At 44.8% G+C, this 19,935-nt stretch overlaps 2 protein-coding genes across 6 annotated transcripts; one reads left to right on the forward strand and one right to left on the reverse strand.

The window, feature by feature from the left end:
- Window positions 1-595: 595 nt before the first annotated feature.
- SDHD (succinate dehydrogenase complex subunit D) lies at window positions 596-6,735 on the forward strand. The gene is made up of 4 exons (XM_037410104.1): window positions 596-709; window positions 786-890; window positions 3,006-3,150; window positions 6,054-6,735. The coding sequence occupies exons 1-4, from the start codon at window positions 652-654 to the stop codon at window positions 6,217-6,219; spliced, it is 474 nt and encodes a 157-aa protein (XP_037266001.1). The 5' UTR covers window positions 596-651; the 3' UTR covers window positions 6,220-6,735.
- A 2,292-nt stretch (window positions 6,736-9,027) lies between these two features.
- IL18 (interleukin 18) lies at window positions 9,028-18,232 on the reverse strand. Of its 5 annotated transcripts, XM_037410100.1 has the most exons (7): window positions 15,312-15,383; window positions 14,179-14,217; window positions 12,028-12,101; window positions 11,051-11,059; window positions 10,391-10,528; window positions 9,469-9,614; window positions 9,028-9,339 (listed from the first exon to the last, which is right to left on the reverse strand). In XM_037410100.1, exons 3-7 carry the CDS (start codon window positions 12,092-12,094, stop codon window positions 9,124-9,126), a joined length of 576 nt encoding a protein of 191 aa, XP_037265997.1. In that variant the 5' UTR covers window positions 12,095-12,101; window positions 14,179-14,217; window positions 15,312-15,383; the 3' UTR covers window positions 9,028-9,123. The 5 variants fall into 5 exon arrangements, with proteins under 5 accessions (XP_037265997.1, XP_037265999.1, XP_037265998.1 ...); XM_037410102.1 differs by lacking the exons at window positions 14,179-14,217; window positions 15,312-15,383 and adding an exon at window positions 18,211-18,232; XM_037410101.1 differs by lacking the exons at window positions 14,179-14,217; window positions 15,312-15,383 and adding an exon at window positions 15,572-15,617.
- Window positions 18,233-19,935: the final 1,703 nt, after the last annotated feature.

The raw sequence follows: 19,935 nt of genomic DNA on the forward strand, positions 1-19,935 counted from the left end.
GGAAAGTAGACATCAGGGAAGCATACAGTGCTGTGTGACTGCGCTGTGTCCGTGACCGAGTACAGCTCTGGCTGTAGTCTACACCAGAACAGAGCCAGTGACCCTAGGGCCTCATCCCAGGTCCAGCTTGCTGTCCCTCTTTTCACTTTTAAGTGAACAGCCGCTTGTTGCCTGATTGCTCTGTGCGTGCCCTCATCTGCTGCCTGATGCCGAAGACTGGGCGCAAGCAGCCCTGCAGGCTCAGCCGGCTTTCAGCGGCTTGCCCTTACCGCAGCCACTTCTCAGCTGGTCAGGCATGCGGTAACGACGCGCCGCTTTACGTGCATCACGGGAAATGCTCAAGCAGGGGGTTACTTTGTGCAGCTGCCTCGCACGGTGATTCTGCCTTAGCGAAGGCACAGGCGAGGCGCCCAGGTACGACCGAGCGCTCCCGCTGTCCTGAGCTGCTTTTGCGCGGCCACTGCTGGGTCGGGGGTGGCCCGGAGGTCGCAGGCGCGACTCGACCCGGCCTAAGGGCCGCGGTTCCCCGCCAGCTCCCGCAGCTGGGCCGGAGAGACCTGGCCGCCGCCGCTCCCGCGCCCGGAAGCGGAAGAGCTTCGGCGACACCGACTTCCGGTTCCGGTGCGCAGTGCCCTTGGGCTGTCTGGGGACATGGCGGCGCCGGTGCTGCTGCGGGCGGGGCTGGCAGGGCCCCGCGGCGCCCGGATGGGTGAGTGCCCGCCGGCCCCGCGCCCTGCCGCCCGGCCCGGCCCGGCCCTGACGCCTCGCCCCCGTTCTCTCCGCAGCTTTCCTCGGGAGGACGCTCCTCTGCCGCCCCGCCGTGCTGGCGGCCGCCGCCGCCCGGAGCGCCCCGGCCCGGCACAGCCACAGCCCCCCGCAGCCGGGCCACGGTACGTCCCGCGCCCCGGGGCAACGTCCGCACGGCGGGGGGGGTGGGTGGTTACCCGGGGCGGGGGCGCGACCCGCCCCGGGGCCGGCCCCACGTTCAGCGGCCGGCGCTGAGCCGTTGTGGCCCCGTCCTCGAAGCCGTTTGCTCCGGCGTGTTCTTCGTGGGCCGCGCCCCCCCGTCCGGTGGGGGCGCCGCGCCTTGCAGCCGGGGCGGGGGTGTTTGAAATGGCAGCTGCGAGTAACCGAGGGCAGGAAAAATTGACGCGTGGCAATTCTGGGGCTCTTCTGGTGCGGTGGGGTTACTGGTACTGTCAGGAGGGGTTGCCGCCGCCTCCCGCAGCGCTGCTGGCCGCTCACGGCAAGCTGTTTTACACCAAGATGTTGAGCTGTTTTACACCAAGATGTTGAGCTGTTTTACACCAAGATGTTGAGCTGTTTTACACCAAGATGTTGAGCTGTTTTACACCAAGATGTTGAGCTGTTTTACACCAAGATATATGTTACTTTACACTACTTGAATTTGAAATTTGTGATGTCAGTATCAAGCGTGTGAACGCTGGATGTCGTTAAATAGATGGTATTAACTTACGTTGAAAGCATAAATCTCTTGTTTCTGAACAAAGGAGGTAGGTTTTTTTTTGAGTGTGGGAGAAAAGGTTGAAAGATTTTTAAAAGAAGATTTTAATGTTTCTTATGGTTCAGTAGCAGTGACAATATGAAGACGCTGCAGTTGCAACTTCTTTCTTGAATAGCAGAGCTTCTGATTTACTGCGGTTAATCTGAGCAGTCTGATCCGCAGGCAGAGAGTATTTCTTTAATTGTCTTTCCTCTCTCTGTGTGGTAAGACGACACAGAGGTGATGAAAGAGAACTGTGCCAAGACCAAATTCTGGTCTGTCATTTGCACAATTAGATATAACAAACGTGACCAGAGGTTAAGGATGTTCTGTAGCCATTACAATGCAACTTAGAACTGGAAGGGATGAAGGGAAGCTTGTAAAAGAAATTGGCTTAGACACAGCTAAGCTATTTCCTTCCTTTCTATTCTGGATTTCTTATTAACAACAGACTTTGTGCATGTGCTGTGAAGCGTTCTTGGCCCTGGAGTTCTACAGGGACAGCTTAGTAGTGCACAGCCTAGGTCCCATCCATGTTTTACTTCAGATTCTTTGCTTTCCTTATCTCGGCACTTTTCTAAATTTTATTTTTTTTTAGGTTTAGGTGGATGGATAGTATTTGTGTGTTAGGTCAGCCCTTTGGAGGTATTGTGTTATAAAGGTAATTTCATAGAGTCAATTCCTGATGTTTTTAGCCTGGTTCTGGTTCAAAGTATTGCTTATGATGTTAAGGGTTTGGTTTGCTTGGTTTTTTGTGTTTTCCCCCTCCCTAGTAGTATTTGCATGTGTTGATTACAGAGCTCTCTAACTGGTACACCTATTTCTAAAGTTATCTGTTACATGGTTCAGATTGTACCCAGCTGAGTTATCAATGGAGGACTGAAATCCTTTGGCCTTCAGGCTACTTCTAGGCTGTTTATCACTGTGATGGTCCCAGAAGTTTAATCTGCTATTTACAGTTAAAAATAGCAATATTGGGTCCTGGGCAGAACTGTGCACATAGTTGTCGTGATGTGCCATTCACTGGAACTTGTAGTGGTGTCCATCTGGATCTCAAAATCATTTCTCAAAAGGTGGGAGTAGTAAATAGTATGTAACAGTCAGGAAATTCCCTAGACAAAAAGGCTTTGCCTTCAGAGACACTGCTTCCGTGTGATGGCTGACTTGGACCTTAGTCCTGAACCGTGGGTTGTGAAAGTAGGACGGCGTTTGTTTTGACCTTACCTGTTGAACTTTTTATTCTTTTGTAGTACAGGCAGGTTCTCTTTCTCAGCAGCAGCAAAGAGAGGAGTATTTAAAATTAACCCTTCAGGCATTGTAAAATAGATATGGATTCTACAGCAGTAATTCAAAGACATCTAGGTTTCGCATGGATGAAAGCTTAGTAACCAGGTTGGAGGAAACACACAATTGTGTGGTGCTGAGCAGGATGAGGTATCTGCTTTTAAGGTTACTGCGCTTCAAACAGGAACTTTGCACTGAAAAATACTTCTCCTTGCAGGCAGTTCCAAGGCTGCGTCTTTGCACTGGACAGGTGAGCGAGCTGTCAGTGTCCTTTTGCTGGGTCTCCTTCCTGCAGCCTACCTGTATCCTGGACCAGCCGTGGACTATTCACTGGCTGCAGCCCTCACGCTCCATGGCCACTGGTAAGCACAATAGGTCCCTCAGAATTAAGAGGAAAGTCTGATAATCAGGATGGCTCCGAGCTTTAGGTCTTCAGTCTGTGCATGGCAGCAAGTCTGCCGGCGTATTTCCTCATCTAGTCACACAGTTCTCTCAGTCAGAAGGCAGGAGACATATTACTGTTGAGAAATCCATAAATACTCTCTAGTGTTCTTCTACACAGTATCTTACTTTAGGAGGGCTTCCTTGCCACTGGCTGTGTAGAATCGTGGCCATTTATCTTGTAGGAGAACCAATGTTGTATGAACAGAGGGAAGAGAAACAGGACAGATCTGTATAAAACCAGTTGTTCTTCTAAGGTGCTGTGCCATGGGTTGGCTTTGTACATCCCAATGGTGATGAGATTCTGCGTAATAAAGAGTTCATAGCAAATATTCTGCTAAAGAAGCTGAGACCTTGATCATTATTTTCTTGATTCCTGGGAAATGGATGCTTGCTCATGTTCTTCTCTGTAAGTGTAGTTCTGCTGTGACATATTTGATGTGAGTAGGCTAGACAAGTCTGGTTAGGAGTAGATCCGGCTGCACGGTTGGCCTAACCGGCAGCGTTTACATTTTTGAGGTGATACTGGCCTGTAGTTCCCTGTCACAGGCATAAAGCAGATAAGCAACTTTATGGTACTTTGGGATGCCGGGTTTTCTTACATCTCATAGTTGTACCAGGGCTTCTTGCACTTTCCTCACTGTGGCTGGGACCTTCTTCCCAAAGTCCTCAAAGCTAGTACAGAATTAATCTGAAATATGGCTATCCTTGAACATATTTGGCAGAGCTCTTTTAAATATAAAATACATAAAGCTAAGCTTGCCTGCCTTTGGAGCATTTCTTCACCTGGTTGCTGTGTGCATCTTAGTGCCATGCTGGATGTCACCGTGTGAGGGAATTCCAGGCAACCGAACAGGTTGTTGCAGGTCGATGTGTTGTCATGGGTTCTCTGGATGACATTTGGTGTCAATGCACGCACATTTGATTCTTCAGTGAATGTCTCTTGCTGATAAAAGAGCTGGGATTGTTCATACTAGAAATCCCTTCTCTGTAAACAGTGCGGGGACTTCCCCTGTAAGAAACACGTCTTGCTCCTTGTGTGCAGCTCTGCTGGTACCTTTCATCAGAGTGAATTCCTCCCCTACTTGTGTGGGGGTTTTGTTCTCTTTATAAGCTGGAAAGTTTCTCCAGTATTAAACTCACCTTGCAAAACATTGCCTTCAAAACCTAAAGGTGTTCCAAGGAAGGAAAATTCTCCTCTTGTACTTTGATAGGTGTTTAGTGCTAGAATATCTTTGAAAGAAAAACGTTAATTTTCTTGCCATAAATGTTGATTTGATTGCCACAGAGGATCAGATAACGCCTCTAGCAGCTGATCAGAAACAGCACGGGAGTATTGTGTGTATTTTTGAGGGGTTTTCTTTCACATTTTGCTGTGTTTTTCCTTAGGAGATCTTGTCCTCAAGTATGTTGGAAATCAGTGCTTCAGGTATCAGTCCAAACACTAACCTATCAGTAGACTGAAGATACTTGAAGCCTTGTTTATCTTGCACTGGTTTTGCTGGCATTTAATAAAGATTTCCCTGCCCAGTGAAGCTGCTGTGTTCTGAGCTAGGTTGTGTCTCCACTACACATCAGCTTTCTCATCAATTCCCTTCCTTGTTCTCAGGGCCACTGGTCTTCTCCCTTGAGGGTTTTTTGTGAATTAATTAGTGTGCTGAGAAGTCACATACCAGTTTTTCTGAGAAGTCTTAGTGTGGCTCAGTCTTACTGTGCCATGCAAAGAAAAAAACTTATGAAAATTCCTTATCGACACTACAGTTGAAGGGCAGCCTGTGAATCCCACGCTGAACACGCTGTATTTTCTGCACTTTGGAAGGGCTGAAGTGTGGGTAAGTGCTGCTTGTACTTCTGACCTTATTCCGCTGTCCAGTTGGAAAAAATAGCTGTAATAGCATAAAAGTAGTTGCCTTTCAGACTTCTTCCACTTTATGCTTCTCTTCTGAGTATCCAGGAGTTCCTTGCATTCCCTTTTCTTGCTTTTGACATCTTTATGGTATTAGAATCCCATCTAAGTGAAACAGCTCAGTTTTCACTTGCATCTGCTGCAGGACTTTGAACCTTGCTGGGTCACTGGTGTGTCTTAATTTGTGGAACATGGGTCCTTCAGCTTCAGGCTAAACCAAGGCAAAATCCTAGGAAGAAAATCGTGGCATTAAATATAAATTCTTTTATACCACATCAACATCTGTCACTGCAGAAAGGAAATACAATTGTACTTTTGGGAAGAGAACTAGCACATCAGTTTAATAGCATCCTCTGTCTTCATGTTGCTGGATAGTTTAAACCTGGATGAGAGTTCACTTCCAGTCTGACAGATGTAGAAAAAAAACCCCCAGAGTTTGCAAATTTTTTGGTTGCCGCTGTTTTCCTAATCTAAATACACATCCTGGAGCCTTCTATGTGTTTGTGACAGTGGCTGGTCCCAGAGCCACACCTTGCTGTCCAGGCAGGAAGGATATTTCCTTTGGCTTCTTTTCTTCAGTCCTTGGAAGCCATGGAAGTTGCCTGTTGTTTCTTGGAGGCAGATTCTACAGGGCGTATTGTCTGAAAGTGCTCAGCACCTTGTTTCCTCAGTACCATGAAGAAAACTCTGATCCCACGTGTGTGTTTTTTTTAATAGAATATGTGGAATGTTGGTTTGGTTTGGTTTGAAATAGATGTATCTTCTTTTTGAGTGGGAACTGGGCATTCTTTAGGAGAAGCTGATGATGGGTGAAAAAAATAATGTTTGAGCCATCTTAGAATGCTTTAGTGAACTGGGTGGATTTCAGCAAGGAATATTTTTTCCTGATTTCAGCTTTTTTTCTCCATTATTCTGTAGGGGTCTTGGACAGGTTATAACTGACTACGTCCATGGAGATACACCGATTAAACTAGCCAATACAGGTCTGTACGCACTGTCAGCTGTTACCTTCGCTGGCCTCTGCTACTTTAACTATTATGATGTTGGTATCTGCAAGGCTGTTGCCATGCTGTGGAGCCTCTGAGATGCGACCGAGTCCCTGACAGATACGATTGTTCACCGCTGCCTCTGTCTGCTTCATCATATTTTTACCAACATGTTTAATGCAAAAAAAATGAATAACCAAGAGTCCACAGTGTGTACATACTAGCGAGTTCAGAGCTAGTCTTTTAGAAGTAAATATCCTACAGCAGTAAAAATGTTAGAAAAGGGAAAGTAGATTTAAAGTGGGTAATGTCCAGGTGAGAGTGAGTTGATTTAAGCTGCACTGTAAATTGGGAGGAATTAATTACATCAATAACAGACATATAGCTGAAGGTAACTTGCCTTGTAATGGCATCTTTAATGAGTGTTTCTCTAAAACAACTGTTGTTTGGTTTCCTATTTCATAAAACTTGACTTGTGGAAAATGGGAATGTTATTTCTGACATTACAAAACTGAACTGTATGTAAGGCACACCTGTAACTCTTTGGACCCTGAGAGGTGATGTAGAAAAGGGAATACTTTTTTCTTAATCCATACAATAAAGAATTTACAGAAGTTGTGTGCTTTTGAGTGATTTTTACTACTTTTGGATTATAAATATTTTCCCTGCAGCTAGCTTTGGGTTTTTTCTAAAATCAAGTTCAGATACTAATTCATAGTATGTGTTACTGCTCCTGCTGTTACTCTGCATTACTTCATTTAGATGTTATAAAGCAAAAAAAATTTTTATGAATATGTATTGTCCTTAGTACTTTAAAGAGGTGGCTTAGACCTGACTTAATAAAAGTAACATCCATTAGAAAATACAGCAATAATTGACTTAGAAGAAAAAGACTTTTGCAGCTTGATTTTCAGAGCCATAAATAGCATACGGCTTACACATTCCAGGGAACTATGAATGTTCATCTGCAACGTTTTGGGGGGTTTGTTTTCCAAATAAATATTGGTACACATTTTCCTGTGTGACTGAAAAGACGACGACTCTACCCTTTCTGTTACAGCGTGACATGAGACTGAAGCAGCGTTCTTTTCTGTGTCTTTAGGTTTTACAGCATTCTGGGAAAATGATGTTCTGGTTTTTAACTTTCTTCTCTTATATTTTCAAACTTCTGTAGTGGTAAGGAGTGGTTAACTTTTTCCACATTCTAATGGTACTTCTGTGGTACTATTAATATTAAGAGGAAGAGTGTTGCGTGTTACCATCAGTCTGATTATGCAATAAACAGAATGAGTAAGTTGCTGTTTGAATTCTGGAAGACTTTCTGATTTAATTTTTGTAGAAGTTTGGGTTGGAATTTTTTGTTTATTTACTTATTCATGGAACCATGGGAATACCATGTACCTGGCCACTTTTGTTTTGCTAATCTTGTGGTCAGAATTGAGATAGTTGCTGCTGTATGATGTGGTTTGCTATAGATACCAAGGTAACATGCGTTATTTTGTCACAGTGAGGAGGATACATATGTATGAGTCATTGGTAAGTACCTCTGTACAATCTGAGCATGCATTATAGAAAGTGTCTGACACTTCCTCTTCTGAGACCAAATACGAGATGCATCTGTATGTGGTATTTGTTTGAGATACCTCATGTGAGAAATGAGTTCTAGAAGAACTCTGGGAATGTGGTATAGTGTAATCCAGACCTATGCTGTTAGGGGCTAGCAACCCTGAGACCAGTTTGTTCTGTTGAGGCAAGAATTAAAAAGTAATGACCACAGCCTTTTCTAAGAATGTGTTCCTTAGTTCCACTGAAAATGAATCAGTTCGCTGTAATTACCATCAACTTTTGTCCTTAACTGTCACGCTGGGTGTAACCATTTGGTCTAATCCCATTTTTGAACATTCATCAGGCATATAAAACTGGGTCTCAGCCCGGCTGGGTATCCAGATGTTTTAAATACATTCTTGCATTTAAGTCCCTCCAGTGAATTCTTCCTAAGTGATAGTGCACTCAGTGGTGGCTCTACTGATCCTAAATAACTGGTTTCCTACTGCCCCTAGGTATCCCTGTAGCAGCTGCAGAGGTGAAATGGCAGGGGCAGCATAACATGAAAAGCTGAGAGAGTCGGGTTATCCCAGCAGCTTCGTGTCTCTTTACTTTTTTTAAGCCCCTGAAATGATAGTTTTGGTTTGGTTTTGACCAAAACAAGTCTTCAGACTTTCATCTTTTCTGCAAGTTTGAGGATTTTCTTCCATTTCGTGACAGATAGAAGCCTTCCTGTTTTCTCTGGTTACTTCTGCCTGTATGGCAATTGTACCAGCTCTTCTGCACAGCAGGTTGAAGGCCCAGGACCCCAGCTGTCACCAGGGCATCCTTGGGCCCTCTGAGGACAAACAGCTTATTGGAACTTTAATTGTTCAGGTAAGTCAGCAGTTTTCTAAGCAAAGATTTCCAGTAAGTTAAAATCACCTGTTGTTTCTATTTCAGATGAAGGCGAGAATGTCACTGTCTAACTGAGATGCTCAGGAAATAATCTGGATGCAAAAAAGTAATCTCAAAGTCTTTACTGGCCAGGTGCGTGGCCTGCTTATGAAATCTGTTAATTTTAAGTGGTTTTCTCTCCCTCCTCAAAATAGGTCTACTTCATCTACGAGACACCTAATTGAAAAGCTGTTTGATCAACAGGCAGTAAAGATTTTAGGGGTCAGACTATACAGGACTATATAGGCATGCACATTCTTGTTTCTTCACTATGTAGTTCTCTTCCCTTCTATCAGACTGGAAAAGATCCTTCTAGGTTTTTTGTGGGGTTTTTTTTTCAAAGAATTTGAATTTATTTTCCTTTAAAAAGGTCATTTTTCTACTGACTTATGGTAGCTAAGAACACAAAACTGGCTAGCCTTGGATGAAGAAAGAATGAAAGATTTATTTTATAAAAAGCCAAAATGTATTTTAAAACTGTTGAAGTATGTCACAGGTTGTGACTTTCATTCTGACTGAAGTTAGAAACTTATCTTCATGGTTTCATCCACTTCATCTTCTCTTGACAGTTTCTTTAGAATTAATTTTCTTAAGCAGCCTTCTTCCTCAAAGGCCAAGAACATTCCTCGTTCTAGTGAGTATTCAAACTTAAATGCTCTGGCACTACAAGATGTAAATGTCTTTTTGAAAAAGATGACATTACTTTCACCAGGAATTTCTTTGGGAACTTCTCCTTCCTGAGGAAGAAAAAAAGAACAGGTTAGTTCCAGTGCAAGATCTGGGCAGTTTGTTTCAGCTCACAAGTTTGAATTCTTTGTTTTGCCTACTACTTATACATACATAAATTATGGAAAGCAGATACTTACCTTAAATCGAACTATCATTTCTCCATGTTCTTTCTCACAACACATGTAATAATTTTTATCTTCTATCTTGATGCTGAATGCAACAGGCAACCCTGCTGAAGGTGTGGTAGTTTTGTAACAGTGAATGTTGAAGTGCATTCCATGGCCTAAATATAAATTGTTTTATTATTAACAGTTTGTTCAGGAGAGATCTGCCACAACATAACCGTATTATGTCTTATCATTCCACTGGCAATTGTTGTCTTCCCAGGGTACCTTTCCTGACAGAAGAGCCAGGACTTGAATTTTTATGACTGCTGGTAGCACATACTTCACTTTCTGCAATCATCCAATAACCAAGATTTTGAATTTGCAAGAAAGCATGTGAAGGTACCAGTTGGTAGGGTAGGACGTGTTCTTTTATGTGCATGCATAAAGTGAGAACTGGATTTGTAAATAGTCATCTGTGAATCAGGTTATAACTGTAGATATGTGATCTGTAAACAAATATGCTCAATGTAGTTCTGAACAAATTGCTGAGCCTCCCACCCACAAAAAAAAGCCCAAACCATAAGTACATTGTTAACTACAGCTGCCAGAAGTAAGAGCTTTTAGTGCTAAATACATTATCTGTTTAAACCTAAAAACGATTTTTTGTAATCCAAGACACACACACACAGAAAAAGGGGGTGGGGGGTGGGCTTAAGAACTTTGTGATCACAACAGCCCTTTTCTGTGTGGGACATCCTGCAGGCCTCAGTCTAATCTAGGAATCTAATCCATCACCAATGCAGAAAACACAGAGTTTTAGCTCTCTTAGCTTAGCTTTATTCTTACAAATGAAGTTTAAGTCTTTACTGTCAGTCTCATCACAAAGAACAAAACACATCTAGAATAAAGAAACTGTGCAATGGTTATAGTATATATTTGAAAAACAGTGTACCAGATTTCATCTCCTGATCTGTCACATCTTCAAAAGCTGCCATGTTTAAATCTGGCCGAACCACAAGCAGCTGGCTATTCACATTTCGAAGGACTCTGTGGAGAATTCTTTCCTTACAAAAGGCATCGCATTCCAGCCCTGTAGAAATATTAAGCGAAGAGGGTCAAATATGGTAACTGTAATCTCCTCAGATCATAACCATTTGCTACAGGCTTGATCTTGTCATTAAGGGTACTAGGTGAAATAAGTTCTTAGAATGGCATTCTCAAACCAGATGGAGGCCACATCATTCTTTCCACCTCTGGCTTGTAGCAACCCAGGCAAGACAGAAGGATTTCTCAGATGACAGCAGTCTGCATGTATAAGTAAGTGAAGCTACTGTGTCTGTTCCGTTCTTTTTGCTCGACAAGTAACAATTGGATTAGAAGGTCAAAAGGTCCTTCTGTCAGGGAAGCCACTATGCTGTGCCTCAGGAGGAAATACAGCAACATCAGCTTCAGGAGGAGGTGGTGAGCTGTAGCGCTCTTTTATGCTAGCCGTTACCAGTTTGAAAACTTGTTCTCTGAAGGCACACAAAGCATTTATGAGATGGTAAGCATGAGCAGGTTAGTTGAGGTAAAACTGATAATGAAGTTGATAAATGATGAGCTTTGAGCTTACCATCGTCGTCTTGGTTCCAAGTGAGCAATGAAAAAAAAAAGAAGTAAAGAAAAAACAACATTAAGTTCTGCCCCCACAAAAGAAACCACTTTCTGCCCAGTTTTGTTCTGCAAGATTGGAAGCCAGCCAGCCACCCACACGTTTCCAGTTGTACTCCCCAGTATCACTAACTCTCCAAACTGAGCTGTTTCAACTACAGAGTGTGTTTTATTTGTGAGCATAACAAACACAACAGAATGATGTAACCACCAGTCATTTGAGAAGTGGAGTTACCACTAAACCAAGAGGCATGCAAAATGTTTTAGGGTTACTTAAGGTTGAGCAGCTCAGGTTAGTTTAAGTCTAAAACCAAGGAGTAAATGGCGTGCAAATTGTTGTTTTGGTCAGCACCTTTTTTCTAAGCGAGCAAAAGGACAAGAAACGGTCATTACATTACAAAGTGTTTCTAAAGACAAGACTGTTCTCTAACTTTATCCTGTAAGATTGGAAGCTACCCGCTTATTCCAAGTCCACCCCCACAGTATTCCAACCCTCCCAAGTGTCCCTTATGGGAATATATTGTATGAAGCAACAAATACTCCACTGACTCAGGTACTGGCTAACAGTACTTCAAACTGCAGCTTATGGGAAAATCAGGTGAAATCAGACTGATAAAGGAATTGTTTTTCATCAGTATCCCAACAGAAGAATTTATTTCTTGCTCAACACTGTAAGCATTTATATGGTGCTAACCTGTTAACACAGTGGGACAGCTGCCTCAAACTCAAGATTCTTTTTGCCTGGCGCCATAATCTAAGAGCTATCATTCTTCTAAGCCAGGGGGGGGAGGGGGGGGGCTGGTGGTTTAACTGCTTTGAGGATGGCTCAGGTACCATTGGGGGAAAACCCAGGATGCCACAAAAGCAGGGATGGCAGGGCAGCCCAAGGAAAGGACTGAATTGTGTATCACCTTTTGATCAGCAGTGGGTAGTAATTACCTGCAAAATAGAGGCAGAAGTTTTTTCCAAGTTGCACTGCACACATGAGAATCTCTTCGCCACTCATCTTCACTCTGCCAAAAACACATGGAGAGAATTCAGAATTAAGAACAATGCTTCTTACTCTGTAAGGCAAGGGAGTTCTTGGGCCACTTCTCTTCTAATGCACAATACTGGAATGTTTCACTAGCTGTTGAAAAAATGCTTTTTTAACTAATTAGCCTCCTCCTTTGTTGCCTTTTATGACTGTTTAGAATAACATAGAGCATCCTTCAAGTTCTGTTATTTTAGAAAACTTTTCATTGACTTACACAATGTTACATGGGAATAAATAATAACTCATTACCATTTTCTTGTTCTATGAGAATGCCAGCAAGTAGCTCCATGAACATACCTCACCAAATTATGCTCTTCTCTTGGGCCTGCAAAAATTATCTTATTATTATATGCTTATTTGATTTTCTGTTTCTGATTTTTGAATAGGGAAGTGACTAGGACTGGATTAAGCTCCCTGTTATTGGCTATTAAGCCATAAAAGTTGTAAGTCTACGTGGACTGATCTTTCCAGGTTTCCTTTATAAAAGGACTTCCAGAATAACCCAAAAGTTAGTCCGCCTTTGCCTGCCATTTGGAAAGCCTGTATCTTTTGCAACTTGAGCTGGAATTGTGTATGTTCTTAGAGATATTGGGATGTAGTTCATTTTGAAGTGATTTTCTTATAGCATTTTAATGCAAGTTGAATTCTGAGCTTGATTTCACAGCTATTCTCTTTCACGAGTGACACGGAGAAAAGTGAAGGAGAAAAGATATATTACCCTTGAGAATAACAACACCCATTTTAGAAAAACAGCTGAACAAATCATTAAAGACCAGCCAGCTTCTGCACCCCTGTGCCACATGCTTCAGGGCTCGTTTAGAGCTAGTCCAGGGCTCGCTTAGAACTAGCCCAGGGCTGCACGCGTGTCAATACACAACCCTCTCCAAGAACTCCAGAATAATAACCTGTTTTAGCTTTGTTAATAGCCTCAACCTCATACAGTTAACAGCCTGACAGGTAAACTTTATGTTCTTTAGCTTTCTGACATAGCAACTGAGAGTATGTCACACTCTCGGTCTGTTTAATGGATGAAACAACATACATGTTTGAGGTATAAAACAAAAGAACAGTGGTGGTCATAAACTTGCGATACCCATTCCGTTTGCCTATAAATGCCCCCCATCCCTTTTCTTCTATCTTGAAGTTTCTGTTTATGCTGGCAGAAAGGAGATACATGTGAGCAGATTATATTGCTCTGCAGGCCACAAAGTCTCCCTATTTCAGCAGTGCGCCAGGGGAAAAAAAATAATCACAAAATAAACCACAAGTTATATGGAGTCACCTGTACTGGCTAGGGCTTGAACTGTAAAGTTTAGTACCTCAGTAATTTTACTGCTGTTGCGATGGTTGCCATTGAAAGGAATAATTCTAAGAAATAAGCAAGAAAATATTTTTATTTTAAAACTGATGATATCCTCTGCAAAATTAAAACAGCATCTCCTACCTTTAAAGAAAAGTGAGAATAAGAATAAAGGGAATTACAATGTGACAAATGAGGATGTGGCAAAGAATTTCATTCTTTCTCTTCTCAGACGCTGAGCAGTTTTAAAATGTCCTCTTCTATGCCACTAATTTTGTGAAACGCAGGTTGGTTATCACTTTCCTTCCTGTTTCGTTCTGTTCTGTAACTCGGTACATTTTCTGTTCATTTTCCTAAAATGCTTCCTGTGTATGAATGCTCTTACCTGTTTTATTTAAGTGTTTAGAAATAAAGGCGTTTTACTTTCCAAAAATAACTAGCTACTTTACTATCTGCAAGATCTGATATACTTGGCTTTGCGATTGTAACATTTTTGGCCAGATGTGCAAAGTAACGTTAGTGCACTGACATTCACTACCACTGCATCAAACCTTTAGGAGCGTGGCAGCTGTATGAAGTTTTCAGCCTGCTTCTATGTTCCTAGCCTCTGCATACTTTACATGGGAGGAGAAAGCCACAGCAGAATGCACAAAAACTTCAGGATCAGCATGAAATAAGTAAAACCAACGGTAAAAAATAGTTCAGTAACTTTTTGTAAGTAGTGTAGAATATTAAGTGTTTCATTCAAACCTACCAACTCCTGCCCAGGGATTCTTTTACCTTGCACTAGTCCCTGAAATAAACACAATAGACGTATTAAAGCCAGGTAATAATGGCAATAAACAGTATATAACGGCAGGAACTGGCTCTTGCCTGAGGATTTTACCGTGCGGTCAAAACATCTGGCTTCCAAGGCTCTTTTTCACCACTTGGAAAAGACTTGCATAAAACAACTGTTTACAAATGCCAGCTTCAGTAAGTACATACGCACATCAACCCGAAGGATTGGGGTTGGGGAATCACAGTGGCTTCCTTGTCCCTCTAGTAAAGTACTTTGAGGAATGTATTTGAGTTCCTCATCCTATTTTTTATATAGTGCATAGTTCTAGCTGGTCCGTGCAGAAACACAGGTTGATAGCAGCGGACTACACCTTTGTTTCCAAGCACGCATACCCAAGCCTTTGAAACAAAATTCCGCAACACCAAACAGTGCATGCCTCATGTAGTGAGGTTAAACCAAGAAGTCAAGGACTACTGTTACTTGCAAGCAGAGGGAAAGGCACTTACTGATCAAGGATTAAAGGTTTTCGGTTAAAATTACATTGGGTTTAAGGGGTGATGCACACTGGTGGCTCGGTTTAAGGGGTAAGGCACGCGGGACGGCTCGGTTTAAGGGGTGAAGCGCCCGGGACGGCTCCACTCCTTCCCCTGGTGCGCAGCAGAAGATGGCTAGACCTTTTGCCACGCAGACCGGCCGTTAGAGGCCGAGAGGCGGCTGTAGCTGCCCGCTGGGGTGAGCGCAGCGGGCCCGGGCTTGCCCCGCGGGGCGGGCTGCGGCCGGGACTGACGGCGGGCTGGCCCCGTGCCACCGAGCACCAGCAGCATCCCCGGCAGCGCCGCTCCGCGCCCGGCCCCAGCGCCTGCTCCGCGCCGGGAGGCCGCGGCGATGGGCTCTCCGCCTGCCGCGGGTGGTCTCGGGCGGTCGGGAGCCGGGAGCCGAGCGGCTGGGGGCGGCGAGCCGCGGCTGCAGCGCCGGGGGAGGGCGGGGAGTCGCCTTGGTCCTACCTCGCTCCTCGGCGAACGATGCCAGACGGAAGGGCCGCGGCCCAAGCCCTGCCGCCCCCCCACGGTCCTCCCAGCCCCGGCGGGGGTCCCGGCCCCGCGTACCTCGCAGGAGGGGCCGTGCGGCTGCCGCCTGGCCGCGGCGCTCCGGGCTCCCGTCCCCGCCCGCCCCCCTCCGTGCCTGCCCACGGGCGGGCGCGAAGGCGGGGAGGGGGTTTTATAGCGGCTTGCATCACCGTTCGGCCAAATCTGCCGGCTGCACAGCCTGCAGAGGAAACTGGGGCTCTTTCCCAAGATATTTGTCTATGTCTGCATTTATTCAGCCGCACTTCCCCTCCGCGGCGGGGAAAGCAAGCCACGCAAACCTGGGGTTACGAGGAAGCCTTCGGCACCTCCCATCATCTCACACAGATGTTGTCAGAGGACACATCTTGTTTCTACAGCAGCTTGTTGCACTTTGTCTGCTGGGTCTGTAAAGTCTCAAATAGCAGTTTTGAAACAGGTACTAGCCATCAGAGCACAGACTTCCCCTTCTCCACACACTTGCGAGTTGCCCGTAAACATCGTGTACTGCCTTGGGGGAAGCCAGTTTAGAATTGAAAACATGTTGCATGGATCTAGTCCTTGATAACAACGATACCAATGAAGATACCACTGGTGTCTGGTGGGAAATCCTCAAATTGTCTCCCATCATCCTCTCCTACCTAAGTACCATCAGGGAGGAATTTATGTTCCCCACAGGGAAACAGCCAGAAACTGTGGCTAGCAGTTGAAGCCAGACTAGTAGAGAGGTCCTGATTTACCAGCTGTAACTTGTTTCCCATGCATGTACTAATTGTGATAGGGATTACTTATACCCAACAGCTGCAGCTCCGAAGTGTGATGCTTTTTGAAATGTAAGTGCTGCCTTCGGTGGTTGTGGAATGGTTTTTGCAATAAATGCTGCTGCAACTGCACTGGCAAACACTGTAGCGATGGGACAACTAAGGCCACAAAAAAACAGTAAGGTAAACTTAGGAATTAACCAATATTTTGTATAGTCTGCAGAATTTGGCAGTTAGCTGGAATCTCCATGCCTTGATTTTCTGTTTGTGATGCTGATGAGCATTAAAGCATTCCCGTGTAGCTTGGTGAGTAAATTGAAGAGGCTCAAGTTTTAGCACTGGACTGGGGGGAACCCAACACACCAGAACTCCCCAAAAACCCAAACCTCTAGCTAAAATAAAATCTAAGACTCTCAGATGTTCTTTCGCTTGTCTGCATGCCTGTTACTGCTGCAGAAGAAAACCAAACCAACCAAATGCACACACGCACCAAACAAAAAACAAACAAAAAAAAAGCACAATAGAGGTGTGTAGGGAATGCTTCAATGTCTGCATCTTAAAACTAGGGAGATAATTTTGAGGTCAAAGGTGCATCTTTCAACCTCATCTGAAATAATAATCCTAAAAAATAGAGCTATACTTTGCTAATAACCATGGATTCTGAGTATTCTACCCACAAGGAGCAGCATGTTCATAGACATGTTAAGACAAACCACCTGTGCTACAGAAATTTATCTTCTTTCTTTGAAGTTGTTGAAAAAGTAATTAAATTGATTCAGAAGATTTCTAAAAAGCAGAGGAATTCAGCAACAGAGTTAAACCTCGTGTTTCTGACAGACAAACAAAGAACAATACATTTTTGGCAGCTACTGTTTTCAGATAAGAACTATATATCCCTATTTACAGATAGTCACTCACACTGACTGAATTCCAACCAGACAGCAGTATTGTGCCATCCCCTTTCAACATCCTCTTTTGTTACATGGCATTCCGTACATGTGGACTTGTGTTTATCTAAACCTGTATACCAGAGAGAGATCCAAATTTGATTTAAACATATAGATCTAGCTTATTTCTGTATACAACAACTGTAAGTCTACCATTCCTCTTGGTACTTTATTTGAATGGTTGGTTCTTACAGGAAAAAATCTTTCTAAGTTTAAATCTTTCTAAATTTAACTGGCTTCTGGTTCTGGTCACCCGTTTCTGTGCGTTTTCCTGATAGCCATTTCGTAACCAATAGTTAGTTCCTGCCTGTGAAGTATGATCAAATTGCCTTTTGGTCTTTTTCAACTAAAATAAAAAGCTTCAGCCCTTTAAGTTTCTACTTCTGCATAATTTTCTTCAGCTTCAGAATAATATTAATGTCTCTTTTCTTCAGCTGACTTCTAACATTTTTTGAAAATTTGGGCGCCAGACCTTTATTCAGAACGGTTCCTCATTTGGGTGATACTGCTTGTACTTCTTGATCCCAGATACCTAACTTTTCATTTCACTTTGGAAAAAAAAATAATTTAAGTTAATGCTGTAACAATTATTTCTCATTTAGCTATTTTTTCTCATTAAGTTTAAATTTACATTCAGATCACTAGTGTGTTTTTTTAAATAATTATTTAAATTAAATAATATTGTACTTGGTACCTTAATTTGTGCAAAAGCACCAGAACCAGTGCCAGTCAGCCAACTTTATTTATTCTAAAGAAACTGGAACTACTTTCAGAGTAACGGCTTAGATAATTTTCTTTTTTTTAGTCTGAGCTTTCTCCATAGTCTATCACATCCATAAGGTACTGAAGTGGCAAAACTATTCAGATGTTTCATTTATTTTAATTCAGATGGTCTGTTAATAAAAATATCCTAACATACTAATGGTAACTCAATTAGGTAAACACTTTTAAGAAAGTTTGCCTAGTGTAGTCCTTCATATGTTTCTTAATGTTTAAATGACATTGCTAATAACATAAATATATATAAATTTTTTGAGAATTAAATTGTGGGCCATGGCAGCATATTGAATACTGTTTCTACTTTAGGAACTATTTAGTTCTTGTTCTTCCAGCAGTTTAATTACTTGTCCTGAATTTTGACTTTCAGAGCCTATTTGAATAACACGTGTAAGGTTAAGAACCTTTCTTTTCTTAAAAACATACAGACACAAAAAACCTCAGAGAAAATATTACCTTTACTCCAACACAAGTTCAACTCTTGCGATGATTGTCTTCACTGTCGCTTTAATGCAGCCAGGCTTTAGAAACGCAGTAGCTTGATAAAGCGTTTAATACTTTTGGCTGACAACGTGATGTTTAATACTGAAAGAGCTCTCCTGAATCACTGCGTGTAGCTTCTTCCTGTTTTAAGCAAGCCACTTCATCACGTCATCTACTCGGTCCTTTCTCGGTTGTTTCTCAATGAACCCCAATGCAGCTTACCTACCAATGGGAAGTGCTGCGTAAGGATAGCACAATCTTGTTTTCCATTGTCTAATTGTAGAGGTGTTAGTCATTTTAGTGACAGTAACCTGTCAGGTTTTACTAGTTCATGGCTTGTCCTTTGAAAGGGATCCACCTCACCTCATCTGTCCATTTCGCTGTCATCTCAAAACATCTCAAAATCCCAGTGATTCCAGTTGGGGCTGGATCTACCACAGGTGCTCAGGAGACAAAATACGACAGGAATTGTGTGAGCAGACTGCAGGACACTTCAGATAGCTACAGGTGGTCTCATCATGCTCGACCATGTCACAGGGGCGAAGCGCTCCTTCCTGGGGTGGTGGAACGGGGGTTTTGGCACTACACTGAGGCTGGTACAAGCCTTCTTGGCTGGGCCCGGCCGCACAGCCCCTGCCCGGCAGCCTGCCCATTGCCTGCCACAGCCCCCCAGCTGGAGCAGGGCTGCCGGCCCCACTCCTGCCCACCTGAGGTGCCGGCAGCCGGGCGTGTGAGGAGGGGGGCTGGCCACACTGCCTGTCAGCTCCCGCCGCCTGAGAAGAGAGGGGGAGAGGGCCTGAGGGCCAGAGGAGAGGGGGCGAGAGGGCGTGAGGGCCAGAGGCGCCTGAAGTCCTGCGGGGAGAGAGCCTGAGGGCCAGAGGGGAGAGGGCCAGAGGAGCCTGAAGTCCTGAGAGGAGAGGGGGAGAGGGCCAGAGGAGAGGGGGCCTGAGGGGAGAGGGCCTGAGGGGAGAGGGCCTGAGGGCCAGAGGGGAGAGGGCCTGAGGGCCAGAGGAGAGGGGGCCTGAGGGCCAGAGGAGAGGGGGCCTCAGGGCCAGAGGAGAGGGCCTGAGGAGAGAGGCCCTGAGAGGAGAGGGCCTGAGGGCCAGGGGGGAGGGCCTGAGGAGAGGGCTGCAGGGGGCCACCGATGGCCCTCAGGGTGCGAGGTGCTGGGGGAGCATAGGTGGAGCTGAGGAGGAACAGCGCCCATTTGGGCAAGGCAGAATCGGTGTCAGCAGCCCCAGGGCCGAACCACGGCCCTGCCGGGAGCCCCAGGGCCGGGAGCCCCAGGGCCGGGAGCCCCAGGGCCGGGAGCCCCAGGGCCGGGAGCCCCAGGGCCGGGAGCCCCAGGGCCGGGAGCCCCAGGGCCGGGAGCCCCAGGGCCGGGAGCCCCAGGGCCGGGAGCCCCAGGGCCGGGAGCCCCAGGGCCGGGAGCCCCAGGGCCGGGAGCCCCAGGGCCGGGAGCCCCAGGGCCGGGAGCCCCAGGGCCGGGAGCCCCAGGGCCGGCACTTGGACCTGCTCTCTTCACTGCACACACCGTGCTCTGAGGTGCTGCCTCTCTGCGGCGAGGAGAGCTCCTTCACAGAGGAGCTTACACAGGTACTGCTTACAGGTTTTACATGGTATTTTAATATAGATGTGTTCTCCAGACGCACAAAGATAACCCCTTACCAAATGTGACGTACTTTTTATCAGGCAACG

Source organism: Falco rusticolus, chromosome 16 (genome assembly GCF_015220075.1).
Source record: "Falco rusticolus isolate bFalRus1 chromosome 16, bFalRus1.pri, whole genome shotgun sequence".
Taxonomy (NCBI): domain Eukaryota; kingdom Metazoa; phylum Chordata; class Aves; order Falconiformes; family Falconidae; genus Falco; species Falco rusticolus.